Source organism: Oncorhynchus kisutch, linkage group LG16 (genome assembly GCF_002021735.2).
Source record: "Oncorhynchus kisutch isolate 150728-3 linkage group LG16, Okis_V2, whole genome shotgun sequence".
Classification (NCBI taxonomy): Eukaryota; Metazoa; Chordata; class Actinopteri; order Salmoniformes; family Salmonidae; genus Oncorhynchus; species Oncorhynchus kisutch.
This window is the reverse complement of record NC_034189.2, coordinates 44,203,292-44,226,449: the sequence shown is the minus strand read 5'-3', so window position 1 is coordinate 44,226,449 and position 23,158 is coordinate 44,203,292. Positions and strand designations below refer to the sequence as shown.

Here is a 23,158-nt window from a genome sequence, read left to right as displayed (position 1 = left end):
ATGCCTATTGAATTTGCGTGGTGAAGGCTATTCTTGTTCGGACAACGGTTCAACTACAAAGTGGATGGTTTCACTGTGTATGAAAGTTGTGTATGGATGCAATCCGTCAATAGATTAGACTGTGAGTAAGCATAAACTTCTCCACTAAAACAGGCTCTGGGGAAAATAAGATACGTTCAAACTTTACGAGCTTTGCTTTGGACTTCGGAATTGTATTGCCCCACCTTTATAACCGACGTTGATCTAATATTTAACGGAAATTATCTTGCGCAGAACATTATTTTGCACCATTTACACTTCAACAGTTTAGTGGGTAACGTGTTTACGCTCAATGTGGTTTTGTATATAAATGGATTCAACACCTTCAAGTCAGCAGGATGGTAAACTTCAAAACTCAACGATAAGAATTTGTTTATAATACAACATAGCATTTCTTGGTGAATAAGTGTCGCAAATCTAGATACCACAAACAACTATTTATTTCATAACATTTTCCCCGTCATTCTATTCACCTTTGACAGAATACCATAGGTAAGGTGGTGTTGGGACTTTTGGGGCTTGCTGGCGTCATCATCTTGACAGTAGTGCCCACGGCAATATATCTGAACGGTGAGTGGTACCACTTTCAGTTGCTTTCAATGACCCAGTAAATTGTAGCCTACCATAACCGTAAAAAAATAAATAAAAAACTGTTCAGAATAAATATTTTATTACCACAATAGAACACTGCATGCACTGGATAATAATATTGTATTATTGTAAAAGAACACTGCATAAAATAAACCCTTTTACATAATCCACGTGACATACAAACATGTAAACCTAGTGCTTTAATGCTTTAGAAATGCAGCACCTTGTTGCAATATCACATCTTCTATGCAGGTACCACATTTGTGTAGCCTACTAGCACGTTTACCTCAGTTATAGCAGCTCTACAGCTCTAACCCAGGCAAATGTATATTGATCTTACATTGTTATCTGTTACAATCTTGTAGTCCTCCCGTGATCCTTATCTAGTTTTTTATCAAGACCTGTTTAATCATGTGTGAATGCATTGTAGTCTTACGAGCCATTGCAGTAGCCGATGACTTGTTGTCGACTTCACTGGTACATTCCTCCTAGTATAGACAGTACAAGAAATCAGTGAACGCTAACTTTGAGCCCCACGTTTCAGAGGAAAAAGTGACGTCTCAGAGGACGTTCACTCTCAGTGATGTCTTCAATAGCTCCATCAGGGCCAGATCCTACAACATGCGCTGGATCTCAGGTAAAACACCCTGGAAGCCTAATCAATCAACTGTATGTAAATGAGTGGATGGCTGTTATGTTCAATCCAGTCAGTAATTGTGTGCCTGGAATGTATGACACAACACTCTAACCCTGGAAGGATGCACGTTTAGATGTAAGCCAACAACACAATGTTCCCTTTACAAAATGTTAAGAAACTTTTTTTTTTTAAACGATAGTAGGCCTATATACTGTCCCTATATAAATGGCACACTTTGGCTTTTTGTTAAATCATCAGTGCTAGGTAGAGACCTGACTAGCAACAGTGCTGATATTTCAACTTAAACGTCAGTGTGTTATTATTAAACTTCTCTCTTCTTTCCGCTCCCTGACAGACCATGAGTATCTGCATGAAAAAGACGGCTCCATCTTCCTTCACAACCTGATTACAGGAAACAACTCAGAATTCCTGAGCAGCATCACATTTGTAAGATACCCCTCATGGGTCTGTCTGTCTGTCTGTCTGTCTGTCTGTCTGTCTGTCTGTCTGTCTGTCTGTCTGTCTGTCTGTCTGTCTGTCTGTCTGTCTGTCTGTCTGTCTGTCTGTCTGTCTGTCTGTCTGTCTGTCTGTCTGTCTGTCTGTCTGTCTGTCTGTCTGTCTGTCTGTCTGTCTGTCTGTCTGTCTATCTGTCTGTCTGCCTGTCTGTCTGCCTGTCTGTCTGTCTGCCTGTCTGCCTGTCTGCCTGTCTGCCTGTCTGTCTGTGCATATTTGGAAGCAAGTATGGTGAAGGAAGGAGTGTTTGTGTCATGTATAACACAGCTCCTTTTTTTTGTTGAAAACCAGGATCAAGTGGCTGCCTACGACTATGTAGTGTCTGCTGATCAAAAATATGTTGCTTTCAAGAGCAATTGGACCAAGGTAATGTCTTGTGATATTTAATGATTTGTTGTTGTTGTATTATCCTGCTGTGAAGTAGCTATGTGTGGTATGTCATTGTGATGTGGCGGTTGTTGTTGTTGTTGTTGTATTATCCTGCTGTGAAGTAGCTATGTGTGGTATGTCATTGTGATGTGGTGGTTGTTGTTGTTGTTGCAGAATCAGACATATATGCCCAAAGTAATTGCCCTGCAGGGATAAATAAAGTTTAAAAAATGAATACATTTAATTGAATGAATGTACTCATTAATTCATTAATATAAGTAATTGATCTGTGCTACTAATCAAATTCCTAATTATAATTTGCTTAATATGTTTCATCAGATATGGAGACACTCCTTCACAGCTTCATATTCTCTCTATGATTTGGCAGGCTCGTAAGTCACTTTCAACTGTTCTTGTCCGCAAATATGTACTATACACTATACATATGCAGTGTGGAGAATATAGGACATTTTATTTTATTCAATGGACTAGAGCAGGAAATGGTCAACAATACTCAACAGATAGAGAAACTGAAGAGGGCCATACACTGTAATGTTTACTGCAAATGATTTATAGGGACGCATTTACAGTGCATTCGGAAAGTATTCAGACCCCTTCCCTTTTTCCACATTCTGTTACAATACAGCCTTATTTCAAAACGGATTCAATAAAAACATTTCCTCATCAAACTACACCCAATACCCCATAATGACAAAATGAAAAGCGGCTTAGAAATCTTTGAAAATTTATTACAAATAAAAAACAGAAATACCTTATTTACATAAGTATTCAGAGCCTTTGCTGAGACTCGAAATTGAGCTCAGGTGCAAACTATTTAACACATTTTAGAAAATTGTCTGTAACATAACAAATTGTGGAAAAAGTCAAGGGGTCTGAATACTTTCCCGAATGAACTGTATATGGTGTTTTGTCAAACTCAAAGACATTAATACTGTTCCATTTTTATTTATTCTCATTTTAGGACATTTCTCAGTACACCAGACATTCCTCATCAAGTCCATTTGTTTGCATGGGCGCCAACAGGGAACAAAATGGTAGGTTAAAAGGACACTTTGAGAGAAACCAGAAACCAACTTGTTTCTGGTGTCTGACCCATTACACGTCCTCCAAACACTCATCATCAATAGGACTCACCCAACAACACAACATGTACTTTTGTTTGTCTTCAGTTCAAAGCTGGAATGCTCAAAGATCACATTTTCAACGCGCGCCAAATAAATAACTTATTCACAACATGTAATAATAGGTTACTGTTCATCTAAACATAATATTTCAGGTTACTAGGATTACCAAAAGACATTGCACACTATTGTGCATATTGCAGTGTTGTACCATGTTTAAAGAGGAACTCAAGTCATTAAGACTTATCTCAATATCTCTGTTCCTCTCACATACAGGCCTTTGTGTGGGAAAATGATGTCTATGTGAAGACCAGCCCTGCTGCTAAGGCCATGCAGGTGACCTCCAATGGAAAACACAACAAAATCTTAAATGGCATCCCAGATTGGGTGTATGAGGGTAAGCAATACCGACAAGAAGGCAGCTGTGAATCTTACATACCTCTTACTATAACTAGTACATATTAGTCAGCACTGTGATGTCAATAGTGTCAAATGTGATTATACATGAACAAGTTTCTCTTTTGACAACACAGAAGTCTGTGAACAGCTTAAGCCACAACACAGAAAATCGATGTGCCATCCTGATGTAGCCTAACGGTGGTTTTTGATTGTTTTGTTAGAGGAAATGTTCTCTTCTTACGAGGCAATGTGGTGGTCACCTGGAGGGAGGTATCTGGCCTATGCTGAGTTTAACGACACTCTGGTCCAAAACATAGAGTATTCCTGGTATGGGAAGGAACAGTATCCTGACACCGTAATTTTCCCCTATCCTAAGGTAAGATAACACTTAATGTATGTTTGATGTGTATGTAAAAAGTGTGCTGGAGTAGGTCATTATTGGCATGAGGTTCTGAGGGAGTTGATAAGGGAACTGGACTCTGGACCATAAGGCCTCTGGGTTAAAAGCGTGTTGTTGTTTTATCACAACTCAGGGTACATTCAGGTCTAAGCTGTCCCAATAAAATTATATTGGTCCATGATTTCCCAGTTCGGAAACCTCTCTTGACGACTATATATTTGAATACAGTCATACACTCTGTATTGTTACATATTAATGCATTGATACTGTGTGTATAGTCATTCTAAAACAATACGTTAACAAAATACATTTTAAAGATGTGGTTGATGCTTGTAAGAAAGAAACCTATAAGACCCAAAGTTTGTTTTTATTTCATCGTAATTGTTTTGCATGAATGCTTTTTTTTCTCCATCTTCTAGCCTGGCACTCCCAATCCAGTGGTGAAGCTGTTTGTGTACGATACTACAAACATATCAAACATCACAGAAGTTGTTGTGCCAGCTTCAGTTGGTGCAGGGTAATGAAACTCTGTAGTACACAATACATTAAACAATGTATTCAGTAGGAGAGAAACGCATTGCATTGGAATTTTAAAATCAATTTTAGGTGCAAGGCTGTGAGACAAGTGGGGTTGTTTCCGTGTTTTTTTACAGTGATCACTATTTGGCCACAGTCACCTGGGTAACGGATGAACGCATCGCTGTCCAGTGGCAGAAGAGGAAACAGAATGAGCTCCGCTTTCAGATCTACGACTTCAACACAGTCGGAAACACCTGGATCGAGAATGCGTTAGAGGTACACCCCCCCCCCCCCCCCCCCCCACACACACACACACACCCGCTTTCCCGCCGCCCTCACTCTCCTCTCCCCTCTATACCACTCCCCTCCTCACCCCCCTCCCCTCCCCTCCTCTCCTCTCCCCTCCCCTCCCCTCCACACCTCTCCTCTCCTCTCTTCTCCTCTCCTCTCCTCTCCTCTCCTCTCCTCTCCTCTCCTCTCCTCTCCTCTCCTCTCCTCTCCTCTCCTCTCCTCTCCTCTCCTCTCCTCTCCTCTCCTCTCCTCTCCTCTCCTCTCCTCTCCTCTCCTCTCCTCTCCTCTCCTATCCTATCCTATCCTATCCTATCCTATCCTATCCTCTCTTCAGATAACTTGTTGGAGTCCTAATAGACAAATACATTTAAACTCCGTTTTTCACAATTCTTGACATTTAATCCCAGTAAAAATTCTATGTCTTAGGTCAGTTAGGACTTTATTTTAAGAATGTGAACTATCAGAAAAATAGTAGAGAGAATGATTTATTTCAGCTTTTATTTCTTTCATCACATTCCCAGGGGGTCAGAATTTAACATTCACTCAATTAGTATTTGGTAGCATTGACTTTAAATTGTTTAACTTGGGTCAAACGTTTCGGGTAGCCTTCCACAAGCTTCCCACAATAAGTTGGGTGAATTTTGGCCCGTTCCTTCTGACAGAGCTGGTGTAACTGAGTCAGGTTTGTAGGCCTCCTCTCTCACACACTTTTTCAGTTCTGCCCACAAATGTTCTATAGGATTGAGCTCAGGGCTTTGTGATGGCCACTTCAATACCTTAACTTTGTTGTCCTTAAGCCATTTTACCACAACTTTGGAAGTATGCTTGGGGTCATTGTCCATTTGGAAGACTCATATACAACCAAGCTTTAACTTCCTGACTGAGATGAGATTTTGAGATGTTGCTCCAATATAGTCACAGAATTTTCCTGCCTCATGATGCCATTTATTTTTTGAAGTGCACCAGTCCCTCCAGCAGCAAAGCACCCCCACAACATTTTTTTATTTTTTTATATTTTTTTTTATTTTACCTTTATTTAACCAGGTAGGCAAGTTGAGAACAAGTTCTCATTTACAATTGCGACCTGGCCAAGATAAAGCAAAGCAGTTCGACAGATAAAACGACACAGAGTTACACATGGAGTAAAAACAAACATACAGTCAATAATGCAGTATAAACAAGTCTATATACAATGTGAGGTGAGAAGGGAGGTAAAGGCAAAAAAGGCCATGATGGCAAAGTAAATACAATATAGCAAGTAAAATACTGGAATGGTAGTTTTGCAATGGAAGAATGTGCAAAGTAGAAATAAAAAATAATGGGGTGCAAAGGAGCAAAATAAATAAATAAATTAAAATTAAATACAGTTGGGAAAGAGGTAGTTGTTTGGGCTAAATTATAGGTGGGCTATGTACAGGTGCAGTAATCTGTGAGCTGCTCTGACAGTTGGTGCTTAAAGCTAGTGAGGGAGATAAGTGTTTCCAGTTTCAGAGATTTTTGTAGTTCGTTCCAGTCATTGGCAGCAGAGAACTGGAAGGAGAGGCGGCCAAAGAAAGAATTGGTTTTGGGGGTGACTAGAGAGATATACCTGCTGGAGCGTGTGCTACAGGTGGGAGATGCTATGGTGACCAGCGAGCTGAGATAAGGGGGGACTTTACCTAGCAGGGTCTTGTAGATGACATGGAGCCAGTGGGTTTGGCGACGAGTATGAAGCGAGGGCCAGCCAACGAGAGCGTACAGGTCGCAATGGTGGGTAGTATATGGGGCTTTGGTGATAAAACGGATTGCACTGTGATAGACTGCATCCAATTTGTTGAGTAGGGTATTGGAGGCTATTTTGTAAATGACATCGCCAAAGTCGAGGATTGGTAGGATGGTCAGTTTTACAAGGGTATGTTTGGCAGCATGAGTGAAGGATGCTTTGTTGCGAAATAGGAAGCCAATTCTAGATTTAACTTTGGATTGGAGATGTTTGATATGGGTCTGGAAGGAGAGTTTACAGTCTAACCAGACACCTAAGTATTTGTAGTTGTCCACGTATTCTAAGTCAGAGCCGTCCAGAGTAGTGATGTTGGACAGGCGGGTAGGTGCAGGTAGCGATCGGTTGAAGAGCATGCATTTAGTTTTACTTGTATTTAAGAGCAATTGGAGGCCACGGAAGGAGAGTTGTATGGCATTGAAGCTTGCCTGGAGGGTTGTTAACACAGTGTCCAAAGAAGGGCCGGAAGTATACAGAATGGTGTCGTCTGCGTAGAGGTGGATCAGGGACTCACCAGCAGCAAGAGCGACCTCATTGATGTATACAGAGAAGAGAGTCGGTCCAAGAATTGAACCCTGTGGCACCCCCATAGAGACTGCCAGAGGTCCGGACAGCAGACCCTCCGATTTGACACACTGAACTCTATCAGAGAAGTAGTTGGTGAACCAGGCGAGGCAATCATTTGAGAAACCAAGGCTGTCGAGTCTGCCGATGAGGATATGGTGATTGACAGAGTCGAAAGCCTTGGCCAGATCAATGAATACGGCTGCACAGTAATGTTTCTTATCGATGGCGGTTAAGATATCGTTTAGGACCTTGAGCGTGGCTGAGGTGCACCCATGACCAGCTCTGAAACCGGATTGCATAGCAGAGAAGGTATGGTGAGATTCGAAATGGTCGGTAATCTGTTTGTTGACTTGGCTTTCGAAGACCTTAGAAAGGCACGGTAGGATAGATATAGGTCTGTAGCAGTTTGGGTCAAGAGTGTCCCCCCCTTTGAAGAGGGGGATGACCGCAGCTGCTTTCCAATCTTTGGGAATCTCAGACGACACGAAAGAGAGGTTGAACAGGCTAGTAATAGGGGTGGCAACAATTTCGGCAGATAATTTTAGGAAGAAAGGGTCCAGATTGTCTAGCCCGGCTGATTTGTAGGGGTCCAGATTTTGCAGCTCTTTCAGAACATCAGCTGAATGGATTTGGGAGAAGGAGAAATGGGGAAGGCTTGGGCGAGTTGCTGTTGGGGGTGCAGTGCTGTTGTCCGGGGTAGGAGTAGCCAGGTGGAAAGCATGGCCAGCCGTAGAAAAATGCTTATTGAAATTCTCAATTATGGTGGATTTATCAGTGGTGACAGTGTTTCCTATCTTCAGTGCAGTGGGCAGCTGGGAGGAGGTGTTCTTATTCTCCATGGACTTTACAGTGTCCCAGAACTTTTTTGAGTTAGTGTTGCAGGAAGCAAATTTCTGCTTGAAAAAGCTAGCCTTGGCTTTTCTAACTGCCTGTGTATAATGATTTCTAGCTTCCCTGAACAGCTGCATATCACGGGGGCTGTTCGATGCTAATGCAGAACGCCATAGGATGTTTTTGTGTTGGTTAAGGGCAGTCAGGTCTGGGGAGAACCAAGGGCTATATCTGTTCCTGGTTCTAAATTTCTTAAATGGGGCATGTTTATTTAAGATGGTTAGGAAGGCATTTTTAAAAAATATCCAGGCATCCTCTACTGACGGGATGAGATTAATATCCTTCCAGGATACCCCGGCCAGGTCGATTAGAAAGGCCTGCTCGCAGAAGTGTTTCAGGGAGCGTTTTACAGTGATGAGTGGAGGTCGTTTGACCGCTGACCCATTATGGATGCAGGCAATGAGGCAGTGATCGCTGAGATCTTGGTTGAAGACAGCAGAGGTGTATTTAGAGGGGAAGTTGGTTAGGATGATATCTATGAGGGTGCCCGTGTTTAAGGTTTTGGGGAGGTACCTGGTAGGTTCATTGATTATTTGTGTGAGATTGAGGGCATCAAGTTTAGATTGTAGGATGGCTGGGGTGTTAAGCATGTTCCAGTTTAGGTCGCCTAGCAGCACGAACTCTGAAGATAGATGGGGGGCAATCAGTTCACATATGGTGTCCAGAGCACAGCTGGGGGCAGAGGGTGGTCTATAGCAGGCGGCAACGGTGAGAGACTTGTTTTTAGAGAGGTGGATTTTTAAAAGTAGAAGTTCGAATTGTTTGGGTACAGACCTGGATAGTAGGACAGAACTCTGCAGGCTATCTTTGCAGTAGATTGCAACACCGCCCCCTTTGGCAGTTCTATCTTGTCTGAAAATGTTGTAGTTTGGAATTAAAATGTCTGAGTTTTTGGTGGTCTTCCTAAGCCAGGATTCAGACACAGCTAGAACATCCGGGTTGGCAGAGTGTGCTAAAGCAGTGAATAGAACAAACTTAGGGAGGAGGCTTCTAATGTTAACATGCATGAAACCAAGGCTATTACGGTTACAGAAGTCGTCAAAAGAGAGCGCCTGGGGAATAGGAGTGGAGCTAGGCACTGCAGGGCCTGGATTCACCTCTACATCGCCAGAGGAACATAGGAGGAGTAGAATAAGGGTACGGCTAAAAGCTATGAGAATTGGTCGTCTAGAACGTCTGGAACATAGAGTAAAAGGAGGTTTCTGGGGGCGATAAAATAGCATCAAGGTATAATGTACAGACAAATGTATGGTAGGATGTGAATACAGTGGAGGTAAACCTAGGTATTGAGTGATGAAGAGAGAGATATTGTCTCTAGAAACATCGTTGAAACCAGGAGATGTCATTGCATGTGTGGGTGGTGGAACTAATAGGTTGGATAAGGTATAGTGAGCAGGACTAGAGGCTCTACAGTGAAATAAGCCAATAAACACTAACCAGAACAGAAATGGACAAGACATATTGACATTAAGGAGAGGCATGCTTAGTCGAGTGATCAAAAGGGTCCGGTGAGTGGAGAGGTTGGTTGGTGATTTAGACAGCTAGCCAGGGCATCGGTAGCAAGCTAGCATAGGATGGAGGTCTGTTGTTAGCCACCTCCTGCGCTCCGTCAGTAGATTAGTGGGGTTCCGTGTGGTAGAGGGGATCAATCCAAATCACACAACAACAACAACAAAAATAAAAACAATAGATATAGTTATAGAGGCCCAAGAAGAAAACATAATAATAATAATAAAAAATAAAATAAAAAATAAAAAAAATTGTCCGATTGTCTATTCAGATAGCAGCCGGTAAGACAGCTAACGGTTAGCAGGCCGCAGATGGGCGTTCAGGTAACGTCGCGACGGAGGAGCCAGCCGAATAACCCCTTCGGGTAGATAACGTCGGCAGTCCAGTTGTGAAGGCCCGGTGGGGCTCCGCGAAGGCAGCAAAACGGGTCCGGATAGGCGACTGCAGCCCAGGTGCGATTGATGGAACTCAGGAGTGATTGACGGAGCTTGCTAGCTCCGGAACAATTGATGTTTGCTCCGGAATCGACGAAGGCCGATAGTCACACGGATAGCAGCTAGCTAGCTGTGAGATCCGGGCATGAATGTCCAGAGAGCAGTCGAAATCCAGGGACATGGAGAGAAAAATTGGTCCGGTATGCTCCGCTCCGAGCCGCGCTGCGCCGTACAGAACTGGCGATAGACTTTCGAGCCAAAGGATAGCCGATGACCACAAACCGTGGTTAGCTGAACACCAACGACTTACCAGTAAAGGAGCCAACTAGCTTCTGAACTAGCTTCTGGATTAGCTTCTGGCTAGTTTCAGGCTAGCTTCTTGGAGTTTCTGGCTAGCTTCTTGGAGGATTACAGATCTGAGGTAAATAATACTTTTTTATAAATATACATTGGTGAGGCGGGTTGCAGGAGAGTGTTTTGAAGATGAGTTGATGGAAAATAAAAATAAAATGTATGTGAAAAAGTTGTAAATATATATATATACAGGACACGACAAGACGAGGACAAAAGACGTCTGAACTGCTATGCCACCTTGGAGAACCAACATGATGCTGCCACCCCCGTGCTTCACTGTTGGGAAGGTGTTCTTCGGCTTGCAAGTGTCATGTCTTTACTATCATTAAATTGAAGACTTAGTTTTTATCAAAGATTCTCTGTAATTAGTATAACGTGATCAAACTGATTAATCGTGTAACTGTAATTAACTAGGAAGTCGGGGCACCAAGGAAAATTTTCAGATTACAAAGTTATAATTTCCCATCCTATTTTACATCTGATCAATTAGTCAATTAATGAATTGTTTACTTTATCTCACGTTAGTCTCATTCCGAACGTCGTAAATTGTTGGTTATCTGCACGAACCCAGTCTTCACTATGAGTCATCCATACATCAATTGTCTTAAATCATTTATTTATTAACTAACTAAACAATCGCAGAAGTGCACACACAAACAAACAAAGTAAATATGGTTACAAGAAATGATAGGGAAATGTGCCCCTAGTGGGCTAAACCGGCATGGTGGCTTGGTGTACAAAAGGGAAGTGTGGGTCGACTAAGAAGTCACTACAGAGTTAATAATTATAACAATTGAAATGCTAATCCTTTACACATGAATGCTCACTCATTCGGGAACAATTGCAATCAATATATATATATATTTACGCTCAGTGTGTCATCTTGATCACTGTTGAAAGTTTGTTTCTTTTGTAGAATTGTCCATCTCTCTCTCTGTCGTGGTTATAGTGTATAGTTCAGAGTGACATTCATTCATGTTGTTGTAGAATGGATGTTTCGGCAGTTGTCGTTCTTCGCGTTCAATGATACCGAATTCCTAGCTGCAGACTAGTAATTAATATCAAAGACTTGTTCTTATTCTGTCGGTATCGATAGTCTAAGAGCTTAACCACGTGGTATGATTAAAAGATTCAGCAATGGTCTGCAACCTTTGTCCTCCTATGATTGAGAGAAACATGGTCTTCTGAGAATATCTCAAAGTTTTTTTTTCTTTTTCGGAATTGCAGAAAAGGGGCTGTCCCAGGATGCCTGACCCTAACTGGGCTCATGGGCAGTCCCCTGATTTAGTTAAACTCAAAAGGGAATTGGAGTTTCCTTAATTAAACAGTCCAAAATCACATTACACAATTTTACAAACAGTATCAATCTCACTCATTCATCTTATACAACAATTAGATGTAAACCTCATATCTGAGGCTATTACAAAAACAGCGTTAAGGTCACATCGCCGCACCATCTCCCATGAGCTTCCCCAAGTTGTTACAAACGGACCAGTTTGTAGATGGATTCTTCACCGATCTTTTATACCTTCTCCGGAACGTAAACGTTGTTCGGACCTCAAGTTTTGTGAGGTGGAAGAAATTACTTTGTTCTCTATGAAACTTCACTCTGTCTCTATACTGTGTGGCCATGAGGCAGGGTCTTCCCTAGGGATTTACGACCTCACTCTGACCACAGCAGTCTGGTTGTAGAAGCAGCGAGCGGGGGATGGTGATCGCTGCACCCAAAGAGGGCAACGTCATGACACAAGCCTCCCCCTTTTTCCTCCAAACATAACAATGGTCATTATGGCCAAACAGTTCTATTTTTGTTTCATCAGACAAGAGGACATTTCTCCAAAAAGTACGATCTTTGTCCACATGTGCAGTTGCAAACCGTAGTCTGGCTTTTTTATGATGGTTTTGGAGCAGTGGCTTCTTCCTTGCTGAGCGGCCTTTCAGGTTATGTCGATATAGGACTCGTTTTACTGTGGATATAGATACTTCTGTACCTGTTTCCTCCAGCATCTTCACAAGGTCCTTTGCTGTTGTTCTGGGATTGATTTGCACTTTTCGCACCAAAGTACGCTCATGCCTAGAAGACAGAACGTGTCTCCTTCCTGAGCGGTATGACGGCTGCGTGGTCCCATGGTGTTTATACTTGCGTAATATTGTTTGTACAGATGAATGTAGTACCTTCAGGCATTTGGAAATTGCTCCCAAGGATGAACCAGACTTGTGGAGGTCTACAATTTTTTTCTGAGGTCTTGCCTGATTTCTTTTGATTCTCCCATGATTTCAAGCAAAGATGCGCTGAGTTTGAAGGTAGGCCTTGAAATACATCCACAGGTACACCTCCAAATGACTCAAATTATGTCAATTACCCTAACAGAAGCTTCTAAAGCCATGACATAATTTTCTGGAATTTTCCAAGCTGTTTAAAGGCACAGTCAACTTAGTGTATGTAAACTTCTGACCCACTGGAATTGTGATACAGTGAATTATAAGTGAAATAATCTGTCTGTAAACAAGTGTTGGAAAAATGGCTTGTGTCATGCACAAAGTAGATGTCCTAACCGACTTGCCAAAACTATAGTTTGTTAACAAGAAATTTGTGGAGTGGTTGAAAAATGAGTTTTAATGGCTCCAACCTACGTGTATGTAAACTTCCAACTTCAACTGTATGTCACAATAAACGATCAAATTCTATACTTTTTTGTTGTGTTTTCAGAAACTTGACGTTACAAGCAAGACAGGTTGGATTGGACGGGTGTGTACTTTATACGAACACAACAATATGAACATGTTTACATTATCCCTGGGCCATAAAAACATATTTTACCAAGTAACAAGCATGGATTATTCCTGTAAAGAAATACATTATCTTTGTTTCTTCTAGTTTTCACCTTCTAATCCTACTTTATCGGCGGACAAAGAAAGTTTTTACATTGTGATGAGTGACAATAACGGCTATAAACATATCCATCACGTAACACGTGTAAGTACTAAGTAGTACATTTCTCTTCATGCACCTTCTCAGTAACCCAGACATGGTTATGATACACACTTGATTTGTAATATTTGTATGGGGTCCTTGCAGGGCACAGCAACAGCTGTCACCTCGGGGACTTGGGAGGTCGTTGACATTTTAAAAGTGACTAATAATGCCATGTACTATTCAAGCAACCAATACGGTCACAAGCCAGGAGGGAGAAACATTTACAAGTAAGAATACCACTCTTTCATTTTCATGCCGTCGTTCTGTCATGCTCACGCAGTACTCATTTCTAACATCCATAACCTATGACTTACAACTCTATAGTTGTAGCCAATAGAGTCATGTCAGTTGTTTGTGTGTGTGTGTCAGGATCACTCTCGGAGCCACCCCCCCCACCACCCAGTGCCTGACCTGTACCCTGAATGAGGACAGGTGTCAATACAACTCAGCTTACTTCAGCCATGATGCCTCTTTCTTCCGCATGGACTGCTCAGGTCCGTCAGCCACACAGCACACACACACACACACGCACGCACGCACGGGCACACACACACTACACTACACTACACTACACTACACTACACTACACTACACTACACTACACTACACAACCCACAACTCCAACAGTGTTTGTGCAGTCAAGTCATCACAATACTGTAGCTGTGACATCCCTAAACAATATCCCAGCCGGTATATTCACTTTGAAATAATAGTTTCTGTAGTAGTAGTGCTTCTAGATCATTTGGGAGGACACACATTATATTAAATATGTGTTTGTCTCCACAGGTCCTGGACTACCTCTGTATACTCTCAGGGACAACAGGGATGCTGGTTCAGGTAGGCCAGTTACATTTACTAGTGTGTGATGGAAATAAATGATATAAGCCAAGCAAAGTCACAGTGCATGTTCTCGTCGTTTAGAGATCCAGGTTCTTGAGGACAACACGGCTTTGGAAGTCCTTCTGTCTGAGATCCACATGCCCACCATGCGACGCGACTTTATCAAGAAAGGGGAATTTAGTAAGGCTTTCAACGATTAAAGACTTTAATTGAATCTTTCATCTGATATTAAAACCATGGGACATCTCTAACTTGATATCCATTGATGGATGCTTCTGTTTTTCCCGACAGATCTTTGGTACCAGATGACCTTGCCTCCTGGATTTGACAAATCCAAGAAATACCCCTTACTTATTGATGTGTACGAATTAATTAACCTCTGTGAATACATGATCTGCTTTGTCTTATGATGAATTGTTGTACCAATAACGAGGGCCTGGAGTTAATCCTGACCACATGACTAAAGCCGGAAATACTCTTGACTCTAGTTAAATTCAGAAGTCTGCAGTGTTTTCTGGTGAGCTCAAGTGGTCAGGGAAAACTCTGGGCCCTAGTTAAATTCAGAAGTCTGCAGTGTTTTCTGGTAAACTCAAGTGGTCAGGGAAAACTCTGGGAACTAACAATAATGTTTGTCTTTCTCTTTTGTGTTCCAGGTATGCAGGGCCTTGCAGTCAGACAGCAGACTTCCGCTATAGGTTAGGCTGGGCCGCATACCTGGCGAGCACGGAGAAGGTCATCGTTGCCAGCTTCGATGGTAGGGGAAGTGGTTACCAAGGGGACAAGCTAATGCACTCCATCTACCGACGTCTGGGAACCTATGAGGTGGAAGATCAGATAATGGCCGCAAAGTAAGGTTGAACTGTGGTTGAACAGTAGCCAAGTCGATAGCTATGCCCAACTGACTCAAACAGGTTGCTTTGTATTATACTGTGTCACACTGCAAAAGTGACATTAAGATAACATGATATATAAAGATTCTGGGTTCGAATCCAGGCTCTGTTGCAGCCGGCCGCGACCGGGAAACCCATGGGACGGTGCACAATTGGCCCAGCGTCGTTCAGGTTAGGGGAGGGTTTGGCCGGCAGGGATGTCCTTGTCCCATCGCGCACTAGCGACTCCTGTGGTGGGCCGGGCATAGTGCACACTGACGCGGTCACCAGGTGTACAGTGTTTCCTCCGACACATTTGTGCGGCTGGGCCAATTGTGTCAAGAAGCAGTGTGGCTTAGTCGGGTTGTGTTTCGGACGGGAGTTACAGTGGAGACAAGACCAAATTGGGGAGAAAATGTGGTAAATAAAAAAATAAATAAAAAACATTATATAACACAATATATTTCTACATGGATATTTTGAGATTCCAAGGCTTTTTTCGTTTGAGCTTTATGATGCAATAGCCTGGTTGACAGATCTTTATCCAACTCCTATTCATCTCCACTTTCATGCTAAATATATCCTGTCTGGTAGGACAAAGGACGTGACAGAGGTGTTGGCTAAAGTACATACAGATCTGACCACCAGGCTAATGATCAGATGACTGATCAGAGGTCGCATGGGGTCAGCTGGAATGCAACATGACTTACCTTTCCCTTATTTCATGTCAGAGAGACTGAGGACAGTAGAGATTAGAGTTAGACCACGGACCATCAGTGGGCATGGTCCATTAGAACCCCTTTTAACCGACCCTCACGTTTAAATGAATTTGTGTTTGTACTGGTGGTTCCCAATCACAGCAAGTCACTTTTCTCTTTCAGGGAATTCACCAATATGGGCTTTGTCGACAAAGGCAGAATAGCAATTTGGGGTTGGGTAAGTTAAAGCATAGAATTTGGAAATATGATACGTTGGAACCATCAAGTGCATCGTAATGAAATGCAGCACGTGTACAATCACCTTGTCTTTGTGCCTTGAGTAATCTAATATTATCTGAATTCAAGGCCAACATGATCAGCTGGTATTGTGTTTTATAGTCCTATGGAGGTTATGTCACATCAATGGTTCTGGGAGCTGGGAGTGGAGTTTTCAAATGTGGAATGGCAGTTGCCCCAGTTTCCAAGTGGGAGTATTATGGTATGCCATTCTGTTATTGATATGTTATTAATATATTTACATTTATATAAGTGTAAATCATTGGAAATGATCCGCACATTTTCCCTACTTTCAATATTTCAGATTCAATCTACACAGAACGTTACATGAATCAACCTTCAGAAAATCTTGAATTCTACAACGTAAGTTGACCCAACTCCAATGTTTTAAATGGCCATTCATACATACGATTTTATACTATCCAAACTAGTATTACTCTCCACGGAAATAACACCATGTAAATGTGTTTTACAGAACTCCACAGTGACAGCCAGAGCTAAGAACTTCAAAACAGTGCAATACCTTCTGGTCCATGGGACAGCAGATGGTGAAGCCTCCTCTAGTATTTCTGGAATGTTCTTTAAAAACACACCACCTGTGCAATTAACAACCATGCAATGTTTAGAGTCTAGACTATTCATTTGACTCTGTAAACCCATTAGTTGATTAAGCTAAACGTGTTATGAACTAAGCAGTGTGCATACTTTTCCTGAGGCTTCACCATATCATGTGAGAATAGGAAAACACTGCACATCGGATACTGTTACATTGTTATTTAAATCTCTCTATTTGTTTCAGACAACGTCCATTTTCAGCAAGCTGCTCAGATCTCTGCTGCTCTGGTTGAGGAACAAGTGGACTTTGAGGCTATGGTAAATATTTTGATTTTAGATAGATGAGTTATCTACACAATCAGTGGTTGTAGAGCTTTATACCTCAATGAACCTGCTCCATGAAAACACTTCTCCAATAAACAAATGATCGGTGCTTATTCCTTCTTTCTATCACTTTACTACAGTGGTACACGGACAAGGACCATGGTCTTGATGGTTCAGCCAATCAGCATGTCTATACCCACATGAGTCACTTCCTCCAGAGTTGCTTCGCCTGATGCCATTCGAATGAATGATGTCCAACCTGATGCTTGCCGAACGATAACCAAACGGCCCCAAATTAATTTGTAATTCACTTGGACAGCAGGTAGCCTAGCGGTTAAGACCATTTGGCCAGTTACCAAAAGGTCGCTGGTTTAAATCCCCAAGCCGACTAGGTGAAAAATCTGCCGATGTGCCCTTGAGCAAGGCACTTAACCACAATTGCTCATGTTAGTAGCGCTGCATAAGAACGTCTACTATATGATGTCAATGTAATTGAAAGTTGTCCTATTTTTTTAATAAATTAAGTTGTTAGAGCCAGTACCCAAACACACACTCCAAAAGACTATCCTCTCCATATGCAGTTATGAAACAATGACGTCAGCAGGATTGATCTATCATTGTTCGTTCGGAGCCTCACCGCGAGTTATGAGGTTACATTTGAAATGAAGAATGTGATTATATTGAAATACCAAAGGGCTTTGTGAGAACTGATCAGCCAGTGACTAAGCATGTCTGACTTGTATTCATTAAGGGTCCTTGATTGCACTTTTATCCTCCAGGTATTAACATTAATTGTCGATACATTATATTGCTTTGCATTTTATTGTACAAACATACTGCATGTTTTTATAGAGGGGATCTTGGAAGACCTTTGTACCTACAGTGTGTGTGTATACTGTTTCAATAAAATTGTTAAATCTAGATTGTGGATTCTTACTGTAGGGGATCGACAGTACATACAGTACCAGTGAAAAGTTTGGACACACCTACTCATTCAAGGGTTTCTCTTGATGGTGTACTATTTTCTACATAATAGTGAAGACATCAAAAACTATGAAATAACACATATGGAATCATGTAGTAACCAAAAAAGTATTAAACAAATCAAATCATATTTTAGATTTTAGATTCTTCAAAGTAGGCACCCTTTGCCTTGATGACATCTTTGCACACTCTTGGCATTCTCTCAACCAGCTTCATGAGGAATGCTAATCCAACAGTCTTAAAGGAGTTCCCACATATGCTGAGCACTTGTTGGCTGCTTTTCCTTCACTCTGCGGTCCAACTCATCCCAAACCATCTCAATTGTTTTGAGGTCAGTAATTTCGAGATCAGGTCATCTGCTGCAGCACTCCATCGCTCTCCTTCTTAGCCCTTACACAGCCTGCAGATGTGTTTTGGGTCATTGTCCTGTTGAAAAACAAATGATAGCCCCACTAAGCGCAGACCAGATGGGACGGGATGCAGTATCGCTGCAGAATGCTGTGGTAGCCATGCTGGTTAAGTGTGCCTTGAATTCTAAATAAATCACTGGCAGTGTCACCAGCAAAGCACCCCCACACCATCACACCTCCTCCTCCATGCTTCACGGTGGGAACCAAGCATGCGGAGATCATCCATTCACCTACTCTGCATATCACAAAGACACGGTGGTTGGAACCAACCATCTCAAATTTGGACTCATCACACCAAAGGACAGATTTCCACCAGTCTAATGTCCATTGCTCGTGGCTCTTTACCCAAGAAAGTCTCTTCTTCTTACTGGTGTCCTTTAGTAGTGTTTTTTTTGCAGCAATTCGACCATGAGGCATGATTCACGCAGTCTCCCCTGAACAGTTGATGTTGAGATGTGTCTGTTATTTGAATTATGTGAAGCATTTATTTCTGAGGATGGTAACTCTAATGAACTTATCCTCTGCAGCAGAGGTAACTCTGTGTCTTCCTTTCCTGTGGCGGTCCTCATGAGAGCCCGTTTCATCATAGCGCTTGATGGTTTTTGTGACTGCACTTGAAGAAACTTTAAAAGTTCTTGACATTTTCCGGATTCACTGACCTAGTAGTAAGTAATGATGGACTGTTGTTTCTCTTTGCTTATTTGAGCTGTTCTTGCCATAATATGGACTCGGTCTTTTACCAAATAGGGCTGTCTTCTGTATACCACCCCTACCTTGTCATGGCACAACTGATTGGCTCAAACACATTAAGAAGGAAAGAAATTCCACAAATTAACTTTTAACAAGGCACACCTGTTAATTGAAATGATTTCCAGATGACGACCTCATGAAGCTAAGCTGGTTGAGAGAATGCCAAGGGTGTGCAAAGCTGTCATCAAGTCAAAGGGTGGCTACTTTGAAAAATGTAAAATATAAAATATATTTTGATCTGTTGAACTTTTTTTGGGTTACTACATGACTCCATGTGTCATTTCATAGTTTTGATTTATTCACTATTATCCTACAATGTAGAAAATGGTACAAATAAAGAAAAACCCTTGAACGAGTAGGTGCGTCCAAACGTGACTGGTACCATATAATCAAAACTCAAAATGACTTTGGTTTGACATAATAATTGGATATCATCTGTAAATGGTTTATAAGTACATTCAGTAAACGGTAATGCAGGTTTAGGCTTTGAATAACACATGAATTCATGTTATCTAAAAGGGGATGATCAACAGGACCCACAATGGAAATGTTCTTGTCTTAAATGGGTGACCAAAGGAAAAACACCCCAAAAATAGTTTCCATCTCTGATTCTATCATAGTTAATATAATCCACAAACCCTGACTCAGCTTCCCATTTACAGTAAACACACACACACACACACACACACACACGCACACGCACACGCACACGCACACGCACTCGCACACACACACACACACACACACACACACACACACACACACACACACACACACACACACACGCACACGCACACGCACACACACACACTATTTGACAGGATGTCATCTTGTTTGATTTCTACACCTAAGTGACAGCTGTTTTCTCGCATGGATAATGCCACATCTTCCATTTTAAACAGACGTTTCATTGCGAGTTAATCCACTGCAACCAAACGTGGCCCTATGTGTAATGGATTGAGAGTAACAAATGGGTGTAACAGAGTGGGAGAGCGGGAGGACTGGGCCACAGGAGCAGACCCGGCCTTATGGCCATGCTATATAAGACCCCCACAACCAGTCAGGTCACCAAGATACATCCACAAGGAACCAGGACTGAAGCAGAGGATTTCACTCTCTCTCAGACACACATTTCATCTCATCTACCCGCACGTTAACAGGAGCAGGTGAGTTGCTTGCAGCCAGGACACGTCTTATTGATTTTCCATTGTGAACAAAACCTTTGATTTTGTCAATGGATGAACGCTTGATATGGAGCCTTTTGCTTGTCAATGTAAAATGTACATGACTATCTTCGGCTAAGTTACTCAATTGTGGTTCTGTCTGCAGGTCACAATGTTTGGCATCCACTCCCTGGCTGGTATTCTCCTCCTGGTCATCATACAGAGCAGTTGGCAAGTCCCTCTACAAGAGGCTGAGGACAACTCAAGGTACAGCTCAAAAATGTTATATTTTCTATGGGGGGGGGAAATGAGCCCAATTTTCCACGGGATATTTTAACAAATATTTTCAGATCATATCATAGGGGAAAAAAAGCGCACAGCGCACAGTATCAACATAGACTACAGACGGAATGACTAGTGTTTAACACATAATGTACACGTATCCAACAGCAACTGTCAATCAAAATTAGACTATAATGAGGCATCTATCAGCATAATTTCAGCATTAAAGATTCTTCTTCTCCTGTAGCTTAGAGACAGCAGACCCACTATTGGAGGATTTGGTGGGCGTGCCTAACGTGAAGAGACATTCCGAGGGAACCTTCTCTTAACGACTACAGTAAATACCAGGAAGAAAGGATGGCTCAGGACTTTGTTCAATGGCTTATGAACTCCAAGAGGAGTGGGTGAGTGTTCCAACAGAGTAATATTATATATTTCTAGGCTTATGACTGATATTATACTGCGGGGTGGAGAAATAATAATGTATTTTTCTTAATGAGAGCCAGGACAGTTCAGTCTTTTGGAAACTTTTACTGTGATGAATACTGGTATATCTTGAGATGAACAATCAAAGATTTGGATGGAGGCATTACAGATTTAAACGTCATCCCAAAAATGTTTGTCTAAAGCACCATGTATATTATGGCATTGTTTGTACATGCAGAGAAAGGATAGTAATGTACTGAGCAACATATTCATATACACAGTACTTCCAAGTCAAACAAAGTAACTTCATGTTATTCATCCATTTTCATTATCAACTTATCCTCAACTTCTATATCAATACAGACACTTAAAACACAATATTTGAATGTTTTACTAGCAAAGTTAGTGAAAAACAGTTATAAGATCTCAGAGGCCATTTTAGCTGAGCCAGAATGATTTCACAGTACTATAATTGGTTGAGTGGAGTTTTGTATCTATCACACCATTTCCTCTCTACCTCCATCTAGTGCTCCATCCAAACGCCATGCCGATGGGACCTACACCAGCGACGTGAGCACCTACCTACAGGACCAGGCGGCCAAGGACTTTGTTTCCTGGCTCAAATCAGGACGGGCCAGACGAGAGTAGGCTTCCCTTCACCCTACAGCACCAACATCTTGTGTGTCATGTCTAACGCGAGAAGAAGAGAGAGAGAGAGAAAAGATCATCAACAACTTAGCTAATTTATCCATTGCCGCACCGTTGCTTTCTGCTTTCTTAAGGCCTGTTTTGACATTTCATGTGGTCGTGCCCAATAAATCCCATTAAACTATGCTCTGCATTTATTGATACATTTATTGATATTTGCCCCTTGGATGACTGTGTTGACTGGGTTGGAAGAGAACGTATCACACAGTTGCTGTGTGCATAAACACCTGTTCAGGGAACAAAGGTGTCCTCTAATGCACAGTGAATGACTACAGCTACAGATCACTACTCCCAAAATCATCCAATAGTCATAAGGCGTAACTAGAAAAGGGTACATTTCCTGAAGATAATGTGTATTCTTGCTTCGGCCGACTAAAAGTTTAATCCAACGTGGTTGGTAATTGTGTACAGAAGTATTGTGTGTGGAAGTATTGATTGTGGAATTATTTTGTGTGGAAGTATTGTGTGTGCGAGTATTGTGCGTGGTAGTATTGTGTGTGGAAGTATTGTGTGTGGAAGTATTGTGTTTGGAACCACTGACAAGTGTGTGTTATCTTGTGTACTGTACCTAGATCTGCAGAGGAGAGCATGAATGGCCCAATGAGCAGAAGACATGTAGATGGGAGCTTCACCAGTGATGTGAACAAGGTCCTAGACAGCTTGGCTGCCAAAGAGTATTTACTCTGGGTCATGACCTCCAAAACCTCAGGGAAAAGGTAAACATCAGAACACAATCAGAAGCTGTATGAAAGGGCACCATATTCCCTATATAGTGGGCCTAAGGCTCTGATTAAAACGAGTGCATATGGTGCCATTTTAGACAAGTTTGTAAATGGAGTGTCTTGCCTACATCAATATTTGATCAATTGTTTTTTTTTGATGTCACACTCTTTTCTCTGTATCTTTCTCTCTCCCACTAAACCATGTTACTGTATGGTGTCACAGATTGATCATTTGGTTTATTGTTTATTTCAGCAACAAACGTCAAGAAGATCATTGAAAGAAGACAAACGCTTCCTTGTTCAAGAGAAACTTGGATACTGTGCTACAAATGATAAGCCTTGACAAAAACTAAAAGCCATACTAAAAAGCCATACTGCTTAGCATTGTTGTGATGTTGATACAATGTTGGAAGTACTTAGATTGTTTACTCTACATTATGTGATGAAAAAACAGATAATGTATTCTTCCTTAACTTTGCGGTGCACAATGCATCAGGTCAGTTGTCAAATTATACAAATATTTTTTCCATAAATTAACATTATTTTCTATATTTGTAATGTTGAAAGAAAGGGAACATGGTAAAAACTCAGATATAATGTGCAAAACTATCTGGTAACATTTGTGTGAATTTGTTTTTTTATCCCATATGTATCAAAACCTGCTCTGCAAAATTAAACTCTTTCATTGTGTTTGCTGTACTGTTTTTGACTAGCCATGCATCCATACAAATGGAATCCC

The 23,158-nt window shown here is 41.6% G+C and overlaps 2 protein-coding genes across 2 annotated transcripts; both read left to right on the top strand.

Annotated features, from left to right (window-relative positions):
- The first annotated feature begins 248 nt into the window (after nucleotides 1-248).
- LOC109880518 (dipeptidyl peptidase 4-like) lies at nucleotides 249-17,895 on the top strand. The gene is made up of 25 exons (XM_031792506.1): nucleotides 249-380; nucleotides 522-609; nucleotides 1,175-1,267; nucleotides 1,623-1,714; nucleotides 2,072-2,146; nucleotides 2,489-2,541; nucleotides 3,132-3,204; nucleotides 3,568-3,688; nucleotides 3,912-4,066; nucleotides 4,510-4,607; nucleotides 4,744-4,885; nucleotides 13,125-13,163; nucleotides 13,293-13,391; nucleotides 13,494-13,618; nucleotides 13,761-13,885; nucleotides 14,178-14,228; nucleotides 14,313-14,411; nucleotides 14,523-14,592; nucleotides 14,885-15,079; nucleotides 15,982-16,036; nucleotides 16,198-16,297; nucleotides 16,400-16,458; nucleotides 16,571-16,643; nucleotides 16,895-16,968; nucleotides 17,115-17,895. The coding sequence occupies exons 1-25, from the start codon at nucleotides 378-380 to the stop codon at nucleotides 17,205-17,207; spliced, it is 2,250 nt and encodes a 749-aa protein (XP_031648366.1). The 5' UTR covers nucleotides 249-377; the 3' UTR covers nucleotides 17,208-17,895.
- A 2,145-nt stretch (nucleotides 17,896-20,040) lies between these two features.
- Nucleotides 20,041-23,109, top strand: LOC109880521 (glucagon-1-like). Its single transcript, XM_020472726.2, is given in 7 exon segments — nucleotides 20,041-20,284; nucleotides 20,448-20,548; nucleotides 20,811-20,889; nucleotides 20,891-20,967; nucleotides 21,517-21,633; nucleotides 22,270-22,413; nucleotides 22,673-23,109. Coding segments are annotated over 6 exon segments (537 nt in total). The 5' UTR covers nucleotides 20,041-20,284; nucleotides 20,448-20,453; the 3' UTR covers nucleotides 22,698-23,109.
- Nucleotides 23,110-23,158: the final 49 nt, after the last annotated feature.